Here is a 22,136-nt window from a genome sequence, read left to right on the forward strand (position 1 = left end):
AAAGTATTATTTTTATATATATATATATATATATACACACATACACACATAAATAGAGTAAATGGAGAAAAATATTTATAATGGGAAATTCCAGATAAAAGATATATGGTGGTTTTGTGCTATTCTTGAAAGTTTTCTGTAAGTTTGAAAATTTTCAAATAAAAGTTAAAAAAGAAAAAAGAAAAAATTCACTGTTTGTGGACTCTGGATCCACAGAGGTGGATACTTTGCTTTGTGAAATTACATACTTGTGCTTTTAAAAAATGATTATACTTAAAAACAAGAAATTGAATTAAGGTGCTATATTTTTCATAAATTGCTGTTGAAATTGCTGTGTTCACATAACCTGCTTTTGTTGGTTGCTGTAGGTAATGCGAACGGCATGAAGAGGAAAGAATGGGAGAACAAGGCAGGGGGAACGGAAGCCGAAAGGAAGACTCAGCACCTGAGCCTGCAGGTCCCCATGCGCTGTCACAGCTCGTCGTCTTCCTCAGACGACAACAGCAGCTCCAGTGCAGCCCAGCCTTTACTGGCCCCAGACAAGGAAAGCCCCTCTTCTGTGGCTGATGACCCTGTGCTTCAGAAGGAATTCCTGCATGGAACAAAAAGAGAGGACGGCCCAGTGAGGTCAGTAGTCAAGTAGATGCGGGGACCTGCTCGCAATCGTCTTATAATTGCTTCAACTTGTGGCCAGAAAAACTTCTTTCCTCTCAACTCACTCACTGTAGAAAATGTTTTTCTCCTCCTGAACATGGTTTTAAGTGTCCATTTACTGTTATAAAAGTAATACATATGCTATTCATTCCAGATATTAGGAAAATACAGAAAAGTATAATGACAATACATATTTCTTGTCATCTGACCTCTCAGAGTTAACCCTTGTTAACATTTGGGCATTATCCTAGACTGGTGACTATTTTTGTCCTTGTCTTTCTATAATAGTTGACTCCTCATTTCTTGAAATGCCCTTCCTCTTGATGGCACATTTCAGGTTCTCTTCCCTCCCCCTCGGCTAGACCCTATAAGCCTAGTTACTTTCTCTTTTTGTGTGTGTTGTTAATCCTTACCTAAGGATATTTTTTCCTTTGATTTTCAGCAAGAGTGGCAGGGAGGCAGGGGAAGAGAGAGAGAAACATTGAAGTGAGAGAGACATACCTATTGGTTGCTTCCCACATGTGCAGGATTGAGTCTGCAACCCAGGTATGTTCCCTTGACCAGGAATTGAACCTGAGACCCTTTGAAGCGCAGGCCAATAGTTTACCACTGAGCCACACAGGCCAAGGCCCAGTTACCTTCTTGATACATCTACTTGGATATTTCATGGAGACCTCAAACTTGGCATATGGCCTTGTGCACATGGTCAGCTTGTTCTGCTTCACTAAATGGCACCTCTACATCAGTTGCCAAAGTTAGAAGTATTGGGTTGTCCGTGACTTTTTTCTCTTCTTCAGGTCCTCTCAGGTCTCTGGTGCATTTTATTGGTCAAGCTTTTAAAGGATATGAAAAAAAAAACAAAACCCAATGAATGCATTAGTTTTCATAGATTACGGATAGATAATATTCATGGGTTTCTTTACTTTTTTTTTGTTTTTGTTTTAAGCTTCCTCAATTTTTTTTGATCTATATGGGATATGAATACATTGTGTTGTTTTGTTACCTTATATGATTATTTTATTGTAAAATTGCAGATTTTCATTTGTTTGTAAAATAATGATTAAAATTATTAAAAGGATTTTATCAGTACTTCTGTTTATATTTAGAGTAATTTATATGATGTACAGTAAAGGGTAATAGCTTTGCTTTATGTTTTAGTATTCCTACAGAAGTGTCAGGAAACAGCCCTGCGTCTCCTAATACTCAGGATAAGTCAGTAGGTCAGTCCCCTCTGCGGTCTCCCTTGAAACGACAAGCCTCTGTATGTTCCACCCGACTTGGAAGTACCAAGAGCCTGACTGCAGCTTTTTATGGGGACAAGCAACCGGTCACAGTTGGAGTCCAGTTTAGTAGTGATGTCTCCCGAAGTGATGAAAATGTACTGGACTCACCAAAGCAGAGAAGAAGTTTTGGTTCCTTTCCATATACACCATCAGCAGACTCTAATTCATTCCATCAATATCGATCAATGGATTCCAGCATGTCAATGGCTGACAGCGAAGCCTACTTTTCTGCTGCTGAAGAATTTGAGCCCATTAGCAGTGATGAAGGCCCTGGGACCTATCCAGGTAGGAAGAAGAAGAAAAAGCAGACCCAGCAGATTGACTTCAGTAGGGGTTCCATATATCACAGTGTCGAGGGACCACTCACTGGCCACGGAGAAAGCATTCAGGATCCCCGAACTCTGCCATTCAAAACTCACCCTTCCCAGGCCTCATTCGTTTCTGCACTAGGTGGAGAAGATGATGTTATAGAACATCTGTATATTGTAGAGGGTGAGAAAACAGTAGAGAGCGAGCAGATCACTTCTCAGCAACCGGCGATGAGCTGTTATCAGACTTACCTTACTCAGTTCCAGGTGATTAATTGGTCAGTGAAGCACCCAACCCACAAAAGGACCTCCAAGTCCTCCCTGCATCGTCCTCTTGATCTGGATACACCAACCAGTGAAGAAAGTTCATCATCGTGTGAACAGCTCTCTGTTCCAAATTTTAAGGTATAAACCAAATCATTAATTTCTACACTGGTATATTTATTTAGAAAAATGGATTTTGAAGATGTTTCCACAGTTACTCGCAGTCATTTTAACTGCCTTTCTGAAAGATAGACTTTCTGAAGTCAGGGCTTCATGTATGATAGTAGGTCTTAGGGTTAGTGGTGGGAATTATAAAGTGAAGCATAGTAAATGGAGGAATAGGTACAGACTTGATCATCACAGTGTTAGTCAGTAAATGTAATAGTCTCTGTCTACACTGTATTCTTTAGATTAGGATCAAGTCTCTCTGAATCTGTATTTTCTGTGTCTTAAAAATAAATTTTGAAATTGTTTTTGATAGTAGGTGTTTTGATCCATAACTGCTTTGCAAATCCAGTTCCATTCACTTGACATTTGAGGTCTTATAATTTAGTATAATTGGCCATTGGCTACTTCTGTAGTGTATTCCGTAAATGGCTTTTTTAAGGAGAGCTAAAAATAAGTTAAAATAAATGTTGTAATAATAGCCAATATGAAAACTATTTTTATAAAATTAAACATTTATAAGAGAAATTTTTATGGTTTTAAAGACCAAAATTAAGCATATGAAATCTTATGGAATTGATTACATATACATATACACTTATTTAAAGTGTTTTAATGTATTCATTCTTAATTCATATATACCACTGTGTGCCCAACATTCGATGTGCAGTGATAAGGGAAATGGACATGGAGCTTATAGTTTAGGGGACAGGGACAGACAGTTAATAGATAAATAGATAAGTATATGATTACAAATTGAGAAGAGTTATGAAGATAAAGGATACTGGGATGGAGAATAATAGTTTTATTGACAAGACAATTAATACTTAAACTGAGGTAATATTTAAACTGAAACTTAAAGGATAAGGAAAAGTTGAGGATGGGAAGACCTAGGGCCACTAGGTTCATGGCACAGGCATCAGCTTTGCTGAATTGCTAAGGAGGGAAAGAAATCGGTGTGCATGAGACATGGAGAGGTAGCAGGGACATGCTCCCGATGAGCTGGACACCTGAACAAGGGTGACAGAGCAGGTATCAGTAGTTAGAATTTTAATTTCATTGGGAAACTCATGGGAGTTCTAAGGAAATGTGATGTGGTCTCATGTACTTTGGCTACTAAGTGGAATTGAACTGCCATTAAGGAAGAGGGGAAGTAGGGTGACCACTTAGGAGGCTGTGGCAGCAGTCTGTGCAAGAGATGACGGGCTTGGGCTTAAGTAATGATGGAAATGTGATAATGGAGTTGAATATCCTTAGAGATACTGAGGTGTATGTATATGTGTACAATATATATTGAAGGAAATGGGAGCATTAGTAACAGCTGAAAAGTTTTGGTTTTAAGGTTGTGTCCATTTCTCTTGTTGCCCAAGATAAATTGCTCATGTTAAGATTTCAAAATGTCCTCTTTATTCCATGTGAAAATACATTGGTTTATGAATTTTCCAGTATAAAACTGAATGGTACTTGCTTATTCAGAATAGTACCCGAGAGGTTAGATTATTTTAGTATTTGCAATAAATCTTTTGGGTTTGATTAGGCAGTCAAATGTCTGGAGAAAATAAGTCAAGGAATTCATATCTTTAGATCACTTTAAAAATAGAACATAGGAAGTAAGAAAGTTATTTTTCTTTATTAAATTTAAGTAACTGGCTAACATTTAAAAGGATCCAGTTTGGTTGTTCAAGTGCATTATTTGTATTACTTATCTTTTATGGATATAAAATACAATCCAGCTTTTCCTATAATGTAATGTTTCTAAGGGGTTCTTTCCCGCTTGAAAGTTGATTGTGTCAGGAAAACACTCTAAAATTAGCTTAAAAGCTCAATGTAAATGGTGCTCTGAAGACAGACTTGGAAGCGCTTCCATTTAAGCTTTGTTGGATAGTCTTTTACTCCTGTTGCTGAGTCCTACAGCCCTGCCCTGGCATTTGTCTGAATAAAATGAAAATGAAATTGCCAAATAAATATTTTCTTTGATTTTCTCAATTTGTTAAATAGTTATATATGTGAAAATCATATTAATAAGGTAATCTGGATATTCACAAATAATCGGTCTATAGCATAAATTTAGAGAATATTAAAATTCTAGACTATAAACAGTATTTTATATTATTCTAGGTTATCAAACAGGGGCTCACAGCTAATTCTTTACTAGACAGAGGAGTGCAACTTTCAGGATCAACTTCAAAGTAAGTAAAAATTACATACTTTTAAGTATAAAGTCTTTTTTTAAAAAAATATATCTTTATTGATTTCAGAGAGAGGAAGGGAGAGGGAGAGAGAGATAGAAACATCAATGATGAGAGAGTCATTGATCGGCTGCCTCCTGCACACCCCCGACTGGGGATCGAGCCCGCAACCTGGGCATGTGCTCTGACTGGGAATCAAACTGTGATCTCCTGAATCATAGGTCGATGCTCAACTGCTCAGCCACGCCCAGCCGGGCAAGTCTGTCTTTCTTGATTATGAGATATGTAAAGTTTATTCTAAATAATAACCATTCTTTATTTGACTACACACTATATTTTATAAATAAATTACCCCAAATAACTCAGCTGTGTTGTCTGTGATGCCTTTGCCTACATTATAGGCAGTCAGTGACATTTCTTTTAGCATACTATGCAAGCCATCACTTGGCATATCAAGATTGGGAACTAGCAAGAATTCAGAACTGAAGTTTTCATATTTTGGAAAAGCTCCATCAAGTAAATATGTAACGGTTTTCCACCCACTTTATATATTAACCATCTTTGATCAATTTTTACTTTAGTACCTCATTTGTCCTGTCTTTGAACAGCATTTGGGATATGAAATATCTAGTCCAGTTCCATGAAGTTTTTAGTTGAAATAAATGTTGGTTTAAGCAGTCACTCATCTTAGATAAGTTCCAACTCCTATTCTCTTTCATGGTTTTTGTAATATATACTTTGCTCATTACATTGTACAGAACACCATATACTCCTCTGGAAAAGAGAGCTGTTGATAACACAGATGAGGAAACATTAACGGAAGAGTGGACCCTGGATCAGCCTGTCTCTCAGACCAGGACAACAGCCATAGTTGAGGTCAAAGGAACTGTTGACATTGTTCTCACTCCCCTGGTGGCTGAAGCTTTAGACAGGTATTAATTTTATCTAAAACTATAACTATTATTAGATAAAATGATAAATGTATGTTATATGATGATTAGTGTATGTGATACATGTTCGTAAAGAAGAATGTTGATGATGGCTATTTGATTGAACAAAAATGAAGATATATTTAAAGAGGCCTGTGTTTCACTTAGTTATCATTTGTTACTTTCAGCCCAAATAATTATATTGCAATATTATAAGAATTATATTGCATTATAGTTTTCAGTTTTTGTTTTGGGCTGGTGAGCATAAAATGATCAAATACCCAGTAACTAATTATTATGTTTGATATTACTACTGTCTAGTTTATTTAGGGAGACAAAACGAACATGAATAAGCTCTGTAATGGAAAGTGATAGAACAGATTCGATAAACTAGTTTCTCATTTTCTGTTTCTCCTCCTGCAGATATATTGAAGCAATGGTTCATTATGCTCACACCCGACACCCAGCTGCAATTGTGGATGACCTTCACGCCAAAGTCCTCAGGGAAGCTGTGCAAAATAGCAAGACTACCTTCTCAGAAAATGTAAGAACCTTTTATCCGGTAGAGTATGGCAAACTGAGTATTTATCATGTGCAAACTTGAAAAAATGGAATGTATTAAAATTTTATTAGTCATTTAAATTGGAACTCATGGACATTTCTAAACAGCCTTTATATGTCTTTGGCTCCATAAGAGATGGCATGTAGAACTATACTATGGATTAAATAGTAGTCAACTATTTATTAAAATGTAGCTTTATTTTTCCCTTTATTTCAGAAGTAGCTTTATTCCAGTCCTTTCCTAAAGAGCGTTGTCCTTAGTGAATGAGTGCTCTCTAGGTCTGGTGCATTCATTTCCTAAGGAAGCAGAGCTGCGTGTTATTTTGCCTTTCCTCTGTGACAGATAACTCGTCTCTCAATATTTTTGAGATTATTTTTGTTCACCTCAATGAGTCAAATCATTGCCCCCTGGTTTGTGATATTCTACTTACGCTGTGATCCAAGCACGAAGCCATTGCTTAGCAGGCAGGGCCTGGTGCTCTTCTGGTGACTCTCCACTTGGCTTTCAAATTTATCTCTATCATATTTGGACCGGGGTCCACAGGCAAAGTACAAGTGGGTCTGATTGTTTTTAGTGATCCAGTTATTCAAAATATAGTGGTTGTTAGGGTAGAGTAGTACAGATCAAAAGAAATTTGAAAATTTTCTCAGCCAACAAGGAGCCAATTACGAGAAACCAAATCCGTCCTCAAGTAAGTAGAATTTAGTGATCATAAAAAATCTCTGTTATTGTCATCATCACCATTTTTCTGTTTCTCTATAGGCTGATTTCAGTTTACTATGTATCACTTCTCTCAACCTTGAAGCTGCCAATCTATTTCATCTAGTTTGTACTTTAAGACTAGGGGTGCTAACCCGATGGCAGCTGGCATGCCCATGGGCATAAAGGAGCAGAACGAATGAGCAGGTCACTTGTGGATGATGAGGAAATTATGAAATGTTTGTGAAGTACTAATTTTACTTACACTCTTTTTAGTTATCTTCCAAACAAGATGTTAGAGGAACAAAAACTGAGCACCCTACCATAGGAACAACTAACCAAGGACAAGCACAGACAAATCTTATCATGAAGCAAGATAATGTGACAATTAAAGGTCTTCAGGCTAATGTCAGCATACCAAAGGTAACAATTTAATATTTCTACTTATTTTATGTTTTAAATATGTTTTTATTGATTTCAGAGAGACTGGAAGGGAGAGGGAGAGAGAGAGAGAAACATCAATGATGAGAGAGAGTCATTGATGAGCTGCCTCCTGCACACCCCATACCAGAGATTGAGCCCGAAACCCAGCATGTGCCCTGACCAGAAATTGAACCATGACCTTTTGGTTCATGGGTTGATGCTCAACCATGGAGTCACACAGGCCAAATACAATTTAATATTTTTAAAAATTTTCCTGAAAGAGAACATTTTGGTGGTTTTATCCTTTGTATTTACTAAATTGAATGGTGCTGGAATATCAAAAACATATATTTTGTTCCCTTGATGATCTAATGCAGGGCTGGGGAACGTCCAGCCCTCGAGCCATATACGGCCTATGAAATCATTTGGTCTGGCCCTGTCAAGGCAACCACAGGCAGGACTCGAAATTCAGTAAATCTAGGAGCTTTTTTCATAGCTAATTTTTAAATTGATAATTTTGTATGGCCCGCGAATATACATTGTTATAAATATACAAATGGCCCTTGGCAGAAAAAAGAATTAATGTAATGTAAATAAGTTTACGTAAGCAGAATATTGGGTAAGATATACTAAAATATTCCACATCCATCCAGTAAAAATTTAATTATGATTATTTTATGAGAGTCTATATTTATAAGCTTTGTCTTCATAACTCTCAGACACATAGATTTGCTATTCCTAACGGTAGTTTTGTCTTTTTTCAGTGTATTTTATATTTGATAATTTTCACTTTTCAAGTCTGACATTTATGCCATTTTCTGTGTTAGGTAAACTTGTGTTTGTTACAAGCCTCAGTGGAAGAATCTCCAAGTACAGCTCCCAGTAGAAGTGTGACTCACGTGTCCCTGGTCGCATTGTGTTTCGACAGAATTGTAACACAAGTTCGTATGAATCGGTAATAAAGATTTCATTAATTTGAACCATGATTATCTTGCTGGATGGAAAAGCAAACCTTAATCATCATCTTAATACATTTCTGAAAATTCTAATGTTAAAACTCAAAACTGGCATTGGAATTTCAAATCTCACTTTGTAGGTATTCGAAAGTTTGTACTGTTTTTATTCATACTATTTTTCAGTAAACACTGAAGAATTTGTTCTTAATATTGGCTTAATTAAAATAGTGGAATGGTTTTTTTTAAGTCACTTATTAGTTAAATGTTTTTCCTGAACTCTGCCGTTCCACTGTTAGCCATCATGCTCTCTTTCTTTTCCGTGAAGAGGTGTGGTTGAAGAGACTTCAAACAGCTCAGAACCCGGTAGAACATCACAATTTGATAGATATGTCCATGCCTCTAAAATGCAGCCTCAGTCATCTGGATCTCTCAGATCAAACGCTGGAGCGGAAAAAGGCAAAGAAATTGCCGCCAAGTTAAACATTCATCGAGTTCATGGGCAGCTCAGGGGTCTTGATACAACAGGTAGGATTCTACAACAAATAATTTTTCTGTGACATGTATAAATATAAGAGGATTTTGCAAAAGGAAGCATTTTTTCCCTTTGAATATTGCTACAATTTGTGTATTTTTTAAGAAAGAGAAAGGTATTTCTACCTATATTGAACACATGGTATTTAACTATTCCTTACTCACATTCTATGCAGAACAGAAGGTAAACTTCAGTAGGGAAGTAAGTGATATGGCCCCATATTAGGAACCCATCTGGTTTCTTCATGGTGTCTGCTGCTCATTATAGAACAGAGAGTATGGTCTTCATAGTCTTTCTCACTTTAGTAAATTGTTCTTTTGGCACAACTTTATTAAAAATTATTAATTACAATATCAAAAGTAGATAGCGAAGTCTGTAAAATACAGCAGCAACAAGAATGATAGCCATGGCTATGTGTCTTAGAGTCCCTAGTGAGGTAAGAGAGTAAACTAGACACGTCACATACTATTCAATATTTCTGACTCAACTCTGTGCCTGTGCTTATTTAGAGGCTAAGTGATCTCAGATTGTCAGAGATTCAATCCAGAAAGAAATGAGCTTGTGTCTTACTTGAGATCACTGTGCTTAAATCTCCATGTGGGACAGGTGACCAGTCCCAAATGAATAAGTCATTGCCTAGAATTTATTCACTATTGTATAGGCTCTGAAGGTTCCATGAGTGCTGTCTGTGTTCTGGGTCTGTGTAACTGCTGAGGCTTTCTCAAGACTACTTCACCGTCCTTGTGTTTGAGGCCAAAGCATTTGGCCTGAGGATTCCAGAGCAAGCTTGTCCTTGACTCTCTTGAGTTCTGTAGTTCTAACACTAGTGCAGAATACAGCAGCTTGCATATAAAAAGACTTCTCCTCAGCTCTGTAGTTTGCATTGGTAGTCAGTTTGCACTTGGGTGTTGTATAGACTGTAAGCAGTAATTATAATTTGGAAGGGACAATATCCAGATAGAACTCATTAAAGACAAAACTCCCAAAGAAATTTTAAGGAGATCATTGTAGGAAAAAAATGTAAATGTCTGTGCTTATATTATAGGTATATAAGATATCTGTGAAAAGATACTCAATAATATAATGACATTTGTTACCGGTATGGGGGGGAAGTGTATGTCTTAGGGTTTCACTATGTACCCTTTTGTACTCTTTGGAACTTTATGTGAGTGTTACCTAATCAAAAAATTTACAAATTCAAGTTAAATCCTCACCTTATGCCATATTTCAGAATAAGTTCATGGAATTAGACAAACATAAAATAATGAAATAATGAGGAAACTACAGAAAAATGTGAGTGAATATTTACTCTGGTTTAGGAAGATTTTCTAATCATAAATGCAAAGTATAGTATATTCCTGATGGAATATTATATAGCTATTAAAATAATATCTTGGAACAATTTTTAATGACCTGAGGAAATTATCATGGTTACTGTTGCATGAAAATTGGGAGACAAAGCTGGGTTTGTAAAATGATCTCTAAAGAGCTAGAAGGAAACTTACTCTAAATGTAAAGCAGTCATCTCTGGGTGATAAGTTTATATGTGTTTTTTGAATCTCCTTTTTTTTTCTTTTCTGTATTCATTAGCTATAATCAGAGAAATTTTAAAAAGTAAGGTGACAAGTAAGAAAAAATGCCAGGAACTTGGGATGCTAATTTCTATATTGCATATTGTAAGCCATGGAATATGGCAATGACTGTGATGAATTGTAGTTATATAGAATATGTTAACATAAATCCATCTTTTAGTAAATGCTGCTATTGTATTAGAAAATAATGTTTTTGCTAAGGCTGGGTAATTAAAATAATTTTTTATTTTATAAAATGATGAGAAAGTATTTAAAAATAGTTTACTATAAAGCTGAATTATTTAGGAGCTTCTTAACTTTAGATTTTTAGAGTACCCTGGAATCTTTCAGAAATGAATACATCCTGCCTTTGGGCAATTATTTGTTAATTATGGAATCTTCTTTTCCCCCTTACTTCAATGTGATTCTGGCAATTTGTAAGCAGTGCGGTGTTAGGCAGCATTATTTTTGAAGTTGGTTGGTTCATTTGTTTTTTTCTTTTGACAGACTACTAAGATATCTTTTGAACATAGCCACTGTGCCAAATGTTTACACTGTTTGTCCTAAAAAATATATAAAGGCTTTGTCTTTAAAAGTGGTGATTTTATTCTCTTTTGGTAATAGATATCGGTACCTGTGCCATCACGGCTATACCCTTTGAGAAGTCCAAAGTCTTGTTTACTCTTGAAGAGCTGGATGAGTTTACTTTTGTGGATGAGACTGACCAGCAAGCTGTTCCAGATATAACTCGAATGGGCCCCAGCCAAGAAAAATGGGGTTGGATAATGTTTGAATGTGGGCTTGAAAATTTAACTATAAAAGGTAGGTTTTAAAAAAATTCTGCTTTAGTGGGGACAGATTGGCCCCATGTTGCTGAAATGTTTTGAACACTCATGACTTTCAGTAACCTGAATCAGCATATTCAAGCTGAAAGTGTGGTAGCTGGGATTATTTAACAGAGGTGGATGCCCCATCCCGATTCCTCCATTGTGTGATTCAAAACTAGCAGAGCACCTACACATGTAAAACCTCAGAGCCCGAAGCAGAGCAATCTGTGGCTCAGGTCAAAATTGCCCAGCTTTTGAAAACCAGATCTTTCATTAGCAGAGCTTTGCCATATAGGATGAAAATACTGCAAATCCTTTATTCAGTGAGACAGAGACTAACTTAGAATTATGTGTTTTCTTTTACATTATTGAGTAATATTAAACTAGGAAGGCTGACTTGTGCATAAGGCTTTTACATTTAGTCATATATAATAGTAGTTGTATATGCCTACAGTTGCTTACCTGATAATCTAATCTTATATCACTTTTACAGATAAGGGCAAGTTTTGGTGAGAGTAAAAAAGATCTTTATGAGATTTTAATTTTTATCTTTATGGATATGGTAGACTACATTATGGAGATACCCAGTGTTTTAATAAATACATTCTTACATTTGTATAGGAGGAAGACAGTCCGGCGCTGTTTTGTATAATACTTTTGGAACCATGGGCAAAGCTAGTGTCACAGAAGGGGGTGGAGTGACCTCTAATAATTCTTCTGATTCTCCAACCGGCAGTGGCTATAACACCGATGTCTCTGATGATAATCTTCCTTGTGACCGAACAAGCCCTTCTTCAGACTTAAATGGAAATTCTGTATCTGATGAGCAGGTTGGTGAATTTCTAATAATAATGCTTTGGAAACATAACATAGAAAACGACATACCAACTCAAAATTCTGGAGTATATTTGCTTGTCTTTTTGCTTTAATGACACTGCTTTAGTGGGGACAGATTGGCCCCATGTTGCTGAAATGTTTTGAATACTCATGACTTTCAGTAACCTGAATCAGCATATTCAAGCTGAAAGTGTGGTAGCTGGGATTATTTAACAGAGGTGGATGCCCCATCCCAATTCCTCCATTGTGTGATTCAAAACTAGCAGAGCACCTGATTGGATTTTGCTTAATGACACTCAAAGCATTTTGGTATACTAGAGTATAATTTCTGTAGGCACCATATCCTAGATATGCTTATGTCTATGATAGTGTGTAGCGTAATACTGTGTTCATATTAGGCACTTAATAATATCTGCTGAATTAATGAATTAATAGAATTTCAAAAAAGCAGGCTTTGTTTTTATGTCATTTGAAGGATTTTAGCAGAATTCATTTTTTAAATACTTAGTTTTGTTACTGATAGTATTTCATATAAGTCCTAAATATTTTTTCAATATCTGCCAATTACAGTTAGAGTCCTGAAGAATACCTTGGATGTCACTTATTTATTATTTTTATTAGGGTAGAATTTCCATGAGTACAGAAACAGCAAAACTAAAATATTTAAAATTCTTGATTACAAAAGTGTACCGCTAACTGATTGGTGACCTGGAGCAAGTAAATAACTTTTATTTACCCTCTCCCAAGTTTCTTCATCTGTAAAGGAGTATTGTAAGGACATTTATCTTCTAGATTTGTGAAGATTGGAGGAGATCGTATATAGGAAAGGCTTAACTCAGTGTCTATCACACAATAAGAACTTGGTAATGTGTATACTATATGTTACATAGACTCTCAATGGAATCTGAGGCAGCTTCATCTTGAAATGCTTAAATATTTCTGTAGCACAATTTTAATAAAACATCAGGTATGGGACAAATAGTTCAGATCAGGTTTTGATGCCACATTTACAGAAAAAGTTTAGATTTTCAGAACATCATGGATTTTAGAATTGCAGATAAGGGAGTGTAGGCTTATATGTAGTGCTTGCTGACTTTGAAATCACTGGGACCTATAGTTTATATTGTTCTGTAACACTTAGGTCTCAAAGCTGTTTCTGTGGGTATTCTTTATTCCTTAGTCACCCCACAAGAAAATGCCAGTCTTTTCTTTACCTTGACCAATGATATATAAAAGTGAATCAGAGACCTTAAGTAGATGTAAAAGGCAGGAGACATTTTTGTTTGTTCTTTTTTAATCCTCACCTGAGGATATTTTTTCCATTTCTTTTAGAGAGAGTGGAAGGGGAAGAGAGAGACATAGATTGGTTGCCTTCTGCTTGCCCACCGACCAGGGTTTGGGATTGAGCCTGCAACCAAGATACATGCCCTTGGCCAGAATCGAACCCGGGAGCCTTCAGTCTGCAGGATGACACTGTAACCACTGAGCCAAATCATCTAGGGCTATTTGTTGTTTAATATTATGCTTCCTACCTCCCTACATTCTGAAGGGCGGTGATTACACATTTAAAAAATATTTTTCCTATTTCTCAATACAGCTTTAGATACTAGCTTATAATATAACATACAAGCATTTTTTGTAGAGTGTTATTTATTTGAACATGGGTTACAATAGTATTTATTATGGCTTCTTATTTGGAAGTTTGAAATATTCTGTTAAATGGAAAAGGAAATAGATTACAGTAGGAGGCAGAAGACCTTAATTCTGCCACCCACTCTGCTCAGGAGTTGTGTTGCTTCTGGCAAATTACCTCTTTCACTTTCTTCATCTGGAAAAAGTAACTTAATGCCCCTAAACAAAAAGTTTTGGGTGTTCTATTTTATGTAGGATGAAGGAGTCGAATCTGATGATTTAAAGAAAGATGTGCCTCTCATGCCGCCCCCACCCGATTCCTGCAGCATGAAGCTGACCATCCAGGAGATCTGGTTTAGTTTCGCAGCTCCCACCAATGTGAGGTCTCCCACTCATGCATTTTCTAGGTAAAAGGTCTGAGAAGTGTACTCCTATTGCTTGGTGTTTCTTATTTAAATGGCATGCAGTTCTGTTTCATGCAGGTTTAGACTTACTTTTCAGATGTATCTAGTATGAGGGCTGCCACCTCGTCCCGCCTTTCCTACCTCAGACTCTCTCAACTTTATTCTCCCCTTGTTTGACCCTTTTTCTTTCCTAGGGCTTTAGTTTTACTTTAACATGTTACCCTGCCGTGAACTTTTTTTTCACCTCTAATAGGCTTTTTCATATTTTTTCTTTTCTATTATCTGGTCTTTGTATATTATGAAGTATGAAGTTATATCTTCACAATTTATCTGGTGGTCGAAAGGAAAAGTAATTTTGCCTAAATAAAATAGCTGCTACGTATAATAGATATGGAAGATTATTTGAAATACAAATCTTGACACTTGTTTTTATAATTTTCTAAAATAAACCTGAAGGCAGCTGAACCTCTTAAGCACTGCGACCCCAGCTGTGGGTGCGTGGCTTGTTCCCATTGACCAGCTCAAGTCGTCCTTGAACAAATTGGACACAGAGGGAACGCTGAGACTCTGTGCTGTTATGGGATGCATCATGACCGAAGCGCTAGAGGTGGGTCTTCAGCAGTACATGGAGATACAGAGGTTACTGAAAATGATCCTGATCGTTCATCATTGTTGGGAAACATCAAACCTGCAAGTGCTTAGTGACTAGATGTCTTTCATTTGTATTATCTTTGATACTTCATTGTAAGCCTGTTATTTTTGCTTTGTTTCAGAATAAAAGTATGCATTTCCCCCTAAGAAGTAAATACAACAGACTTACAAAACTGGCTCGCTTTCTCCAAGAAAACCCTTCGTGTTTATTGTGCAATATACTTCACCACTACCTGCACCAGGCAAATTACTCCATCATCGATGATGCTACAATGGTAAATGACTGAAACTATACGTTAGCTCTGAAGAAGCCTCTGTTCTGTTGAGTAACTGACCCACAGGGTGTGAGATGCATATGGGAAGTCCAGAGGAGAAATATGGTTAGAAATACAGGCCCATAGACAACAGCAGGGTCAATTAATGATTTGGGAGTTGACAGCATGAAGGTGTTAGAAGCTGCTGACATGGATCAGACTTCTAGGGTTGGAGGGTTGAGTAAGAACCTGGTCAAGGATGGATCCCTGAAGAATATCAATATTAAAGGGGGTGGGGAGGATGGATGTAGGTACACAGGGTGCTGAGGAGGGAAAGGAGAACCAGGAAAGAATGTTTCAAGTAAGACAATAATCACCAGAGGCAAATTTTACAGCAATGTTTAATAAAATAAGGACTGATTTGTGATTGAGGGGAGATTATATAATTGTACAAAATAAATACACTGTATCTCTGCCCCTTGAAAAGCACTTCAGAAGGTGACACATGACTAGGGTTATAGAACTGGAGGAGCTCCCCTCTCCTCGCCAAGCTCTGGTCAACAGAGAATACACAAGAATCTGTAGCCTAATTAGGGGTCAGTGTATCTCTATTGGTAATGGCCAGTCAAGCTCCTATTTACCTCCAGTGCCAGAGTCTCCAGTAAATCATGGATTTGAAAAAGGTTCTTGGCCTGGGGCTGGTGTAGTTTCTAGTTTCTACTGCTACCTGAGAGTTGAGAACGGGAAGGTCCACAGTGCGAGGTTTACCTGCCCATGGTGCCATAGGCAGAGGCTGGAACAGAGAGAATGGCTGCATTTCCCTGTTGGGTGCTCTGCCCAGGTATGCTTTCCACATAAGAGGAAGGATCACAAGATGGCCCTCCTGACTTGAGTCTGGGAATGAAAGGGCAGGCACAGAAAGTAAATGATGTTCTTCTAACACGGAATTGTAGGAAAGGGGATGGAGAGGAGTTGGGTATTTTATCCTCAGGCTTGGGCTCCAATAGGAAAAAGAGCCAAGTTTTCTTTCTTACAGTCATCACCATGTGGAATCAAATATATTCTAAATTTTAAAATTGTTAATAACACATTTAACTTTCAAAGCAGTTACAAATCCATCTATGTCCAGCATTTACCTATAGTAATTTATTTTTAATGTTAAAAATAATCTCTGAAGGGAATAATTTCATTCCCTCTTTGCCTAATGAATATTCCAGGCTGTTCAAAATACATTTGATGTTTCAGTTGGGCAAAACAGGTAAAGTGGACTGAATACTCCTTGAGAAGAATTCCAGTCTTGCACCCATGTTCAGTCTTGTTCACCTGGAGCTGCTGTGTTTATGACAGAAGATGAGACCTTGTGTTTAGAGGTTGAGTTCTATAGTCAGCTTGAAACACTGACAAATTACTTAACATATAAATTCTAGATTCCTCATTTCCCAAAGGGGCATATGAGAGTTAAATGAATAAATGTATGCAAAGTGCTTAAATGGTAACTTATTATTATAGTAAGGTGACTTCTAATTACATCACTGTTGTTTCAGGGTGATGGACTTCCTGCCTTGGTAACCTTAAAGAAAGGGTTAGTTGCCCTGGCAAGGCAGTGGATGAAGTTCATTGTGGTGACACCAGCCTTTAAAGGAGTTAGCTTACATCGGCCAGCTCAGCCCCTGAAGCCTCAAGCAGCTGTGGACCATGAACATGAAGATGGCCTTGGGCTGGACAATGGAGGAGGTCTTCAAAGTGATACCAGTGCTGATGGAGCAGAATTTGAATTTGATGCGGGTAATTTTGTAAATATTTTAGCTAGCTATTATGTGCTTGGTAACCTAGTACACATGATAATTTTAATAATTGTGTCCCAAATTTGAAATTTGAATTTGTCATGGTTTAATTATATAAGTATGGTTTGTATTAGTCCAAATAAATGGTATTAATGTTGGAATCTTATACTGATTTGACCCTTAAGTTTTATTTTGTGAACTATAGTAGACTTTTTCTCCTAATGTCTCTAGTCCATACAACAGACATCTTTGTATAGCTAGAATATTTTGAGTGAAACACATTAACCTCTATTGAAAAATTATATCTGTCTCTTTATCATCTTGTCCTGTGCCACAGTCTTTAAAAGAGCTTTTGAATTTTACCCAGTGCCTGTTTGGACCTGAGTTTATGTCATGTTTGGAGGCCTATGTTCAGTCTCAGATTCTGTCAGTGTGATGGCTGTGCCAGAACACAGGCAGTGCATCTGCATTTCACAGTGTACAGGGTGGGGCACCTGTGAGGTCATTAGTTGTATGGAAAATTAATAATATAGGCATAAACTCCATGTTTCAGATACAACTGTAAGCCAACTTTTGCCCCATCCTATACATATTTTAATGCTTTTTCAAAGTTTAATTTTTATTATCATGAAATATACTATTCACTGCAATTTATCTTATGATAATTTGAAAAAATATTAAAAGTATCATGGGAAAAGAAAGTAGTTTTAAAATTAGAGCTTTCAGAACATTGATATGTAGTACTTTACCCAGTTTTCTTTTCAAAAAATTTAACATATTTAACAGTTAATAAATGAATGTGTTATGAGCAGTAGGCTGGATTTTATTATTTATTTTGATAAATTACAAGCCTACACAAAGTTAAAAGGATAGTGTAGTAACTATCCCTTCTAATTCTTTATGTACAAATGCCTGTGTTAATCCATGAAAATTCTGTGCTTTCTTGAGCTGAGTTGAATTGATTTTTAGTCTCTTACCATTCGGGTGGCATATGTGAGGTTGAATAGAAGCTGTTTATTCCTTTTTTGAAACTGAGTGAGAAGATTGGGGTTGGAAGGTAAAATAAAAATTAAAAAAGGGAGTGTTATAGAAGATTCCACAATGAATTTGTTAAGGAATATGTAAAGCTGAATGTAGGTACATCACCAGGAGCACCGGAGTTGATGTTTAAGGAACGTGTCTGACAATCTGCAGCCCACTCACTCTTTTGACTGGTTTCAGCCACAGTCAGCGAGCACACGATGCTGCTGGAAGGAACAGCCAGCCGGCCTCCCCCTGGAGGCTCCGGGCCTGTGACTGGTGCCGAGATCATGAGGAAACTCTCCAAGACTCACACCCACAGTGACTCTGCATTAAAAATAAAGGTGCATTATTGCTGTTGTTAGTTAGTGGTAGTTAGACTTGCAGAGAATACCTAACTTTTGCTATCTCAAATTCAAGTATTAGGTATCCACCTTAAATATTTAAATTTAGTAAAAATAGTATTTTTATGTTGAAATTAACATGATTAGTAACTTTTAGTGTACACATTTCTATGAAAATTCTATCAGTAGTAATTAATACTACTTTAACTACCAAGCCTTAGGACTCTCTTTTCAATTTATTGAATATTCAATAAAATACAATATTGAGAATGTTGATCATCTTGTAATTGTGCGTGATTAATATACACTTTGAGCAAGGCTGTTTTATGTTTTCAATGATGTTTTGTTTGGTATTGTGTGAACCATAGCAAGCAGTAATGGCAAGGGTAGCAGCAGTTGTAGTTCTCAGCCATCATGTTTGTGTGTGTAAAGAAGAGCCCGTGTGGTTCCTCTGCAGGGCATCCACCCATATCACTCCCTGAGCTACACCAGTGGAGACACCGCCACGGATTCTCCGGTGCATGTGGGCCGTGCTGGGATGCCAGTGAAGGAGAGTCCACGGAAGGAGAGCCTGCTCAGCTACCTGACCGGGAGCTTCCCGAGCTTGCACAACCTCCTGGAGGGGACTCCTCAAAGGAGCAGTGCAGCTGTGAAAAGTAACTCCCTGACGAGAACAGGTGTGGCCTTGGTTTTGACAATTATAAGTTTATTTCTGTGGGAGAATTAAAAAACAAAAACAAGGTTTAAATTTATTTAGATATATACTTTGGATGCATAACTAATCTTTCATATTGCAACTTATCTCTGACAGAATATTTTCGGAAACCTCTGTGTGTAACCTGTTAGTGTCTCCTTGCCCTTAGTTTGTATTTTTAAAAGGTAGCATTTGACATTACTGTCAACCAAGGTGTGGTGTGGGTTGCTGTCTAGGCCAGACGACAATGAATTTTTCCTTGGTATAATAAGTTATTTTAGTGCCTTAATATCCAAATACCAATCTCATAAAGTGAATTTGAAAACATCTGCAAAGACAGATATTTTAACATGACTTTTCCCCAAAATTATTTAAATCACATTTTCTGCTCCTTAGTACATAAGTAATACTATACTCAGTAAAATTTTATTTTCAGGAAATACAATGGCCACGGATATGTTATCTGAACACCCCTTGCTATCTGAGCCATCATCTGTGAGTTTCTACAACTGGATGTCCAATGCGGTGGGTAATCGAGGAAGCGTGGTGCAGGAATCCCCCGTCACAAAGTCAGGACACAACAGTCTTCCGACAGGTATGGACTTGTCACATTATTTTGCTTAACCATCTTAGGGGCACCTGTAAAGTTATTGCAAAATCCTATTTCTAAGAGAACGATTAAAAAATCTCAAGTGCTTAATTATGTTTAGTTGAAATTGACCCATTTACGAACCGCCTTTGATAATTCTGCAGTTGAGGGAGTCGTAAGCAGTCACTCAGTGTTCCTGTGGAAAGTCAAACATGAGATTGTCTATAATTTAAATAGTTTAAAACTTCCATTTAATGTGGCTGGTTTAATTTCAAAACACCAAAAGGAGGTAAATAAAAAATGCAGTGTGTAATTATAACATCATATACCTACAACACAGAAAGTATTTTCAGTTTATCCAGATTTCTCTGGGACACAATAACTCCCATTCTTATACTCTTTGTGGATACTTAAATATTTAATTAAATCTAAGGGAGTACTAAGAGGAATAAAGTAAGATTTTTGCCCTCAAGGAGGGGAACAAATGAGGACAGTTCATGAATTTTTAAAAGAATATGTATAAAGAGCAAGAAGACCAGTAGGGAATTCACAAGGAAGGATTGGTGACTATCTCTTGAAATATAAGTGGAGTCACCCCTCCTCTTCTATTTTTTTGTGTTTTTCCAAATTTAATAGGCATCTGTATGTGTGGTTTTCAGTAAAAAAAACACAAAAAACGAATATGTGAGGTAGCTTTTGATTCTAGTTATGGAAGGCAGCTAAAACTAATCTGTGTAACAGCTATTAGGATAGCTGGTAAATTCTATTCAGATAGAAAATACGAAATTATGAAAAGTGGTTGACACGTGACGACTCAATCCTTTTTCTTGCTGGTGTGTGGACCACTTTTGCATCTGGACCTGATCTGAATTCTAACTGCACCTTAGTCCTCAGAGTTGGCCTTAGTTGAAGAAGATGGAAGGATACACTTGCCCAGCTGTCAGCACTTTCCTAGGGCTGGTTTCCCTGTTGCACAGAGTTTAAGCTTCAGGAGAGCCAGAAAGGAACGTTTCCTGTCTACCGTGGGCCCTTTGGGGGTTAAAGGAGAAAGGGAGGAGGAGGAAAGAAAGTGCCCTTCATTGCTGTGCCACCTCGGGGAAGGTCATTGGCGGGCAGTTTGTACAAGCGAGTTGAGACACAAAGGTCCACCTCCTACGCTGCTTTCTGTGTCCCTGCTGCTTTCCGCACCTCTGCTCCTGGGGGCCCAGCTGAGGGGATGGCAGAGGCTCTTCCAGACATAGAAATCTGCATTCTGCTCTCATGCAGACTTCATGTATGACGATGATGGATATTTTCTTGAAAATTTAGTTTAATTTCAGTTTTTATTAATCACATCAATAAAACAACCTAAAAATTCTATTTTTTTCCTCTTTAAATGGTCTGGTAATACTGCTCTATACAGGCTTTGTCAGTTTACTTTGTTGTGTCCCTTTATGTCTTTTATTTTCCAATAATTTAGATTTCATTCTCTAACATTTTTCCTGTTAGGTGTTGCTCCCAATCTTCCCACAATACCCTCAGCCTCAGATTTCAACACCGTCTTGTCTAGTGACCAGAACACTCTGGATGGGACCCCTTCTCAGCACAGCACGAGTCAGGATGATGTGGCAGGTGTAGAAGAAGCCAACCAAGGCTTTCCTGCAGTTCAGCTGGCTGACGCCCAGGTGAGCCAGCCTGTTCCTCCTGGTTGTTGTAACCCTCCTCAGGCAGCATTGAGCAGCTAGAGCCATCTCTAATGTGCACCCTGGAATTTAGTGAAAACCTTTGTTCTGTGCTTGTCTGCCTAAAGCCTTCATGTAAAAAAGGAGGAGCCTTCAAAAAGGACATGGGTTAATTAAACATCTATAATATTCATTAAACAGAAGAATGGCATAACTGTTTATCTCCTGTGATAACATTCTTGTTATTTGGAGATATACATTGGCTAGATATCATGACTAGAAAGATAAATTTAATCATATCCTATAGTGTTTATTGCTATGATAACATTTTTTTGAGTGAGCAGTGGGGAACCATTGAAGATTTTAGAGCAGAGGAATAAAGTGACTAGAGCTGGGTATGGGTAGCAATGTGCTAAATGGATTGTAGTAGAGAAACTAGAGGTGAAAAGATGAGTTGCTAAAACGGTTCACACAAGTGGTAATGAGGCTCTTAGCTTAAATGGCTGTGGCTTTGTAAGGTAAAGGAGAAATATTATGAAGGTCTTATTTAATGGATTAAATATGGAGAGTCCAAAGCAAAATCTTTGAAATCTTTTTAGCTCAAGTGACCAGAAGACGAGTGGGTCACAGGCAGTAAGAGGTGCTGTTCTCTCAGGGTGAAAGAGGCTTCAGTGTGTTTACATACTTATGAGGAGTTAAGACAGCCCCACTCCAAAAAAAAGAGGAAAGAAGGGTAGTTTACCCTTCTGACAGAGCCAGATTTACAGAAGGGTGAGAACTGTTGGAATTTAGTCATTTATAGAAATGCTGTAGACATAAAAGGTACCTTCTCTGAGAATTTTTGAGACAATAAGGACAACTCACTTCTAGATGGGTAAATTTGCAAACTGGTAGCTTTAGTTTT

General features: G+C 37.3%; 1 protein-coding gene across 2 annotated transcripts in view; it reads left to right on the forward strand.

Annotated features, from left to right (window-relative positions):
• The window catches only part of BLTP1 (bridge-like lipid transfer protein family member 1), a 134,961-nt gene that overhangs the window by 50,794 nt on the left and 62,031 nt on the right, over positions 1-22,136 (forward strand). For both annotated transcript variants that reach the window (XM_081134323.1, XM_081134324.1), the window contains exons 28-45: positions 369-627; positions 1,813-2,650; positions 4,793-4,863; positions 5,622-5,795; positions 6,216-6,336; positions 7,330-7,476; positions 8,304-8,431; positions 8,758-8,957; positions 11,160-11,357; positions 11,984-12,192; positions 14,087-14,238; positions 14,692-14,842; positions 15,009-15,161; positions 16,685-16,925; positions 18,146-18,288; positions 18,746-18,965; positions 19,419-19,577; positions 21,060-21,235. In XM_081134323.1, the coding sequence (XP_080990449.1) occupies positions 369-627; positions 1,813-2,650; positions 4,793-4,863; positions 5,622-5,795; positions 6,216-6,336; positions 7,330-7,476; positions 8,304-8,431; positions 8,758-8,957; positions 11,160-11,357; positions 11,984-12,192; positions 14,087-14,238; positions 14,692-14,842; positions 15,009-15,161; positions 16,685-16,925; positions 18,146-18,288; positions 18,746-18,965; positions 19,419-19,577; positions 21,060-21,235 (3,740 nt within the window). The remainder of the gene's footprint in view (positions 1-368; positions 628-1,812; positions 2,651-4,792; positions 4,864-5,621; positions 5,796-6,215; positions 6,337-7,329; positions 7,477-8,303; positions 8,432-8,757; positions 8,958-11,159; positions 11,358-11,983; positions 12,193-14,086; positions 14,239-14,691; positions 14,843-15,008; positions 15,162-16,684; positions 16,926-18,145; positions 18,289-18,745; positions 18,966-19,418; positions 19,578-21,059; positions 21,236-22,136) is intronic.

This window comes from Miniopterus schreibersii, assembly GCF_964146895.1.
Source record: "Miniopterus schreibersii genome assembly, chromosome: 4".
NCBI lineage: Eukaryota > Metazoa > Chordata > Mammalia > Chiroptera > Miniopteridae > Miniopterus > Miniopterus schreibersii.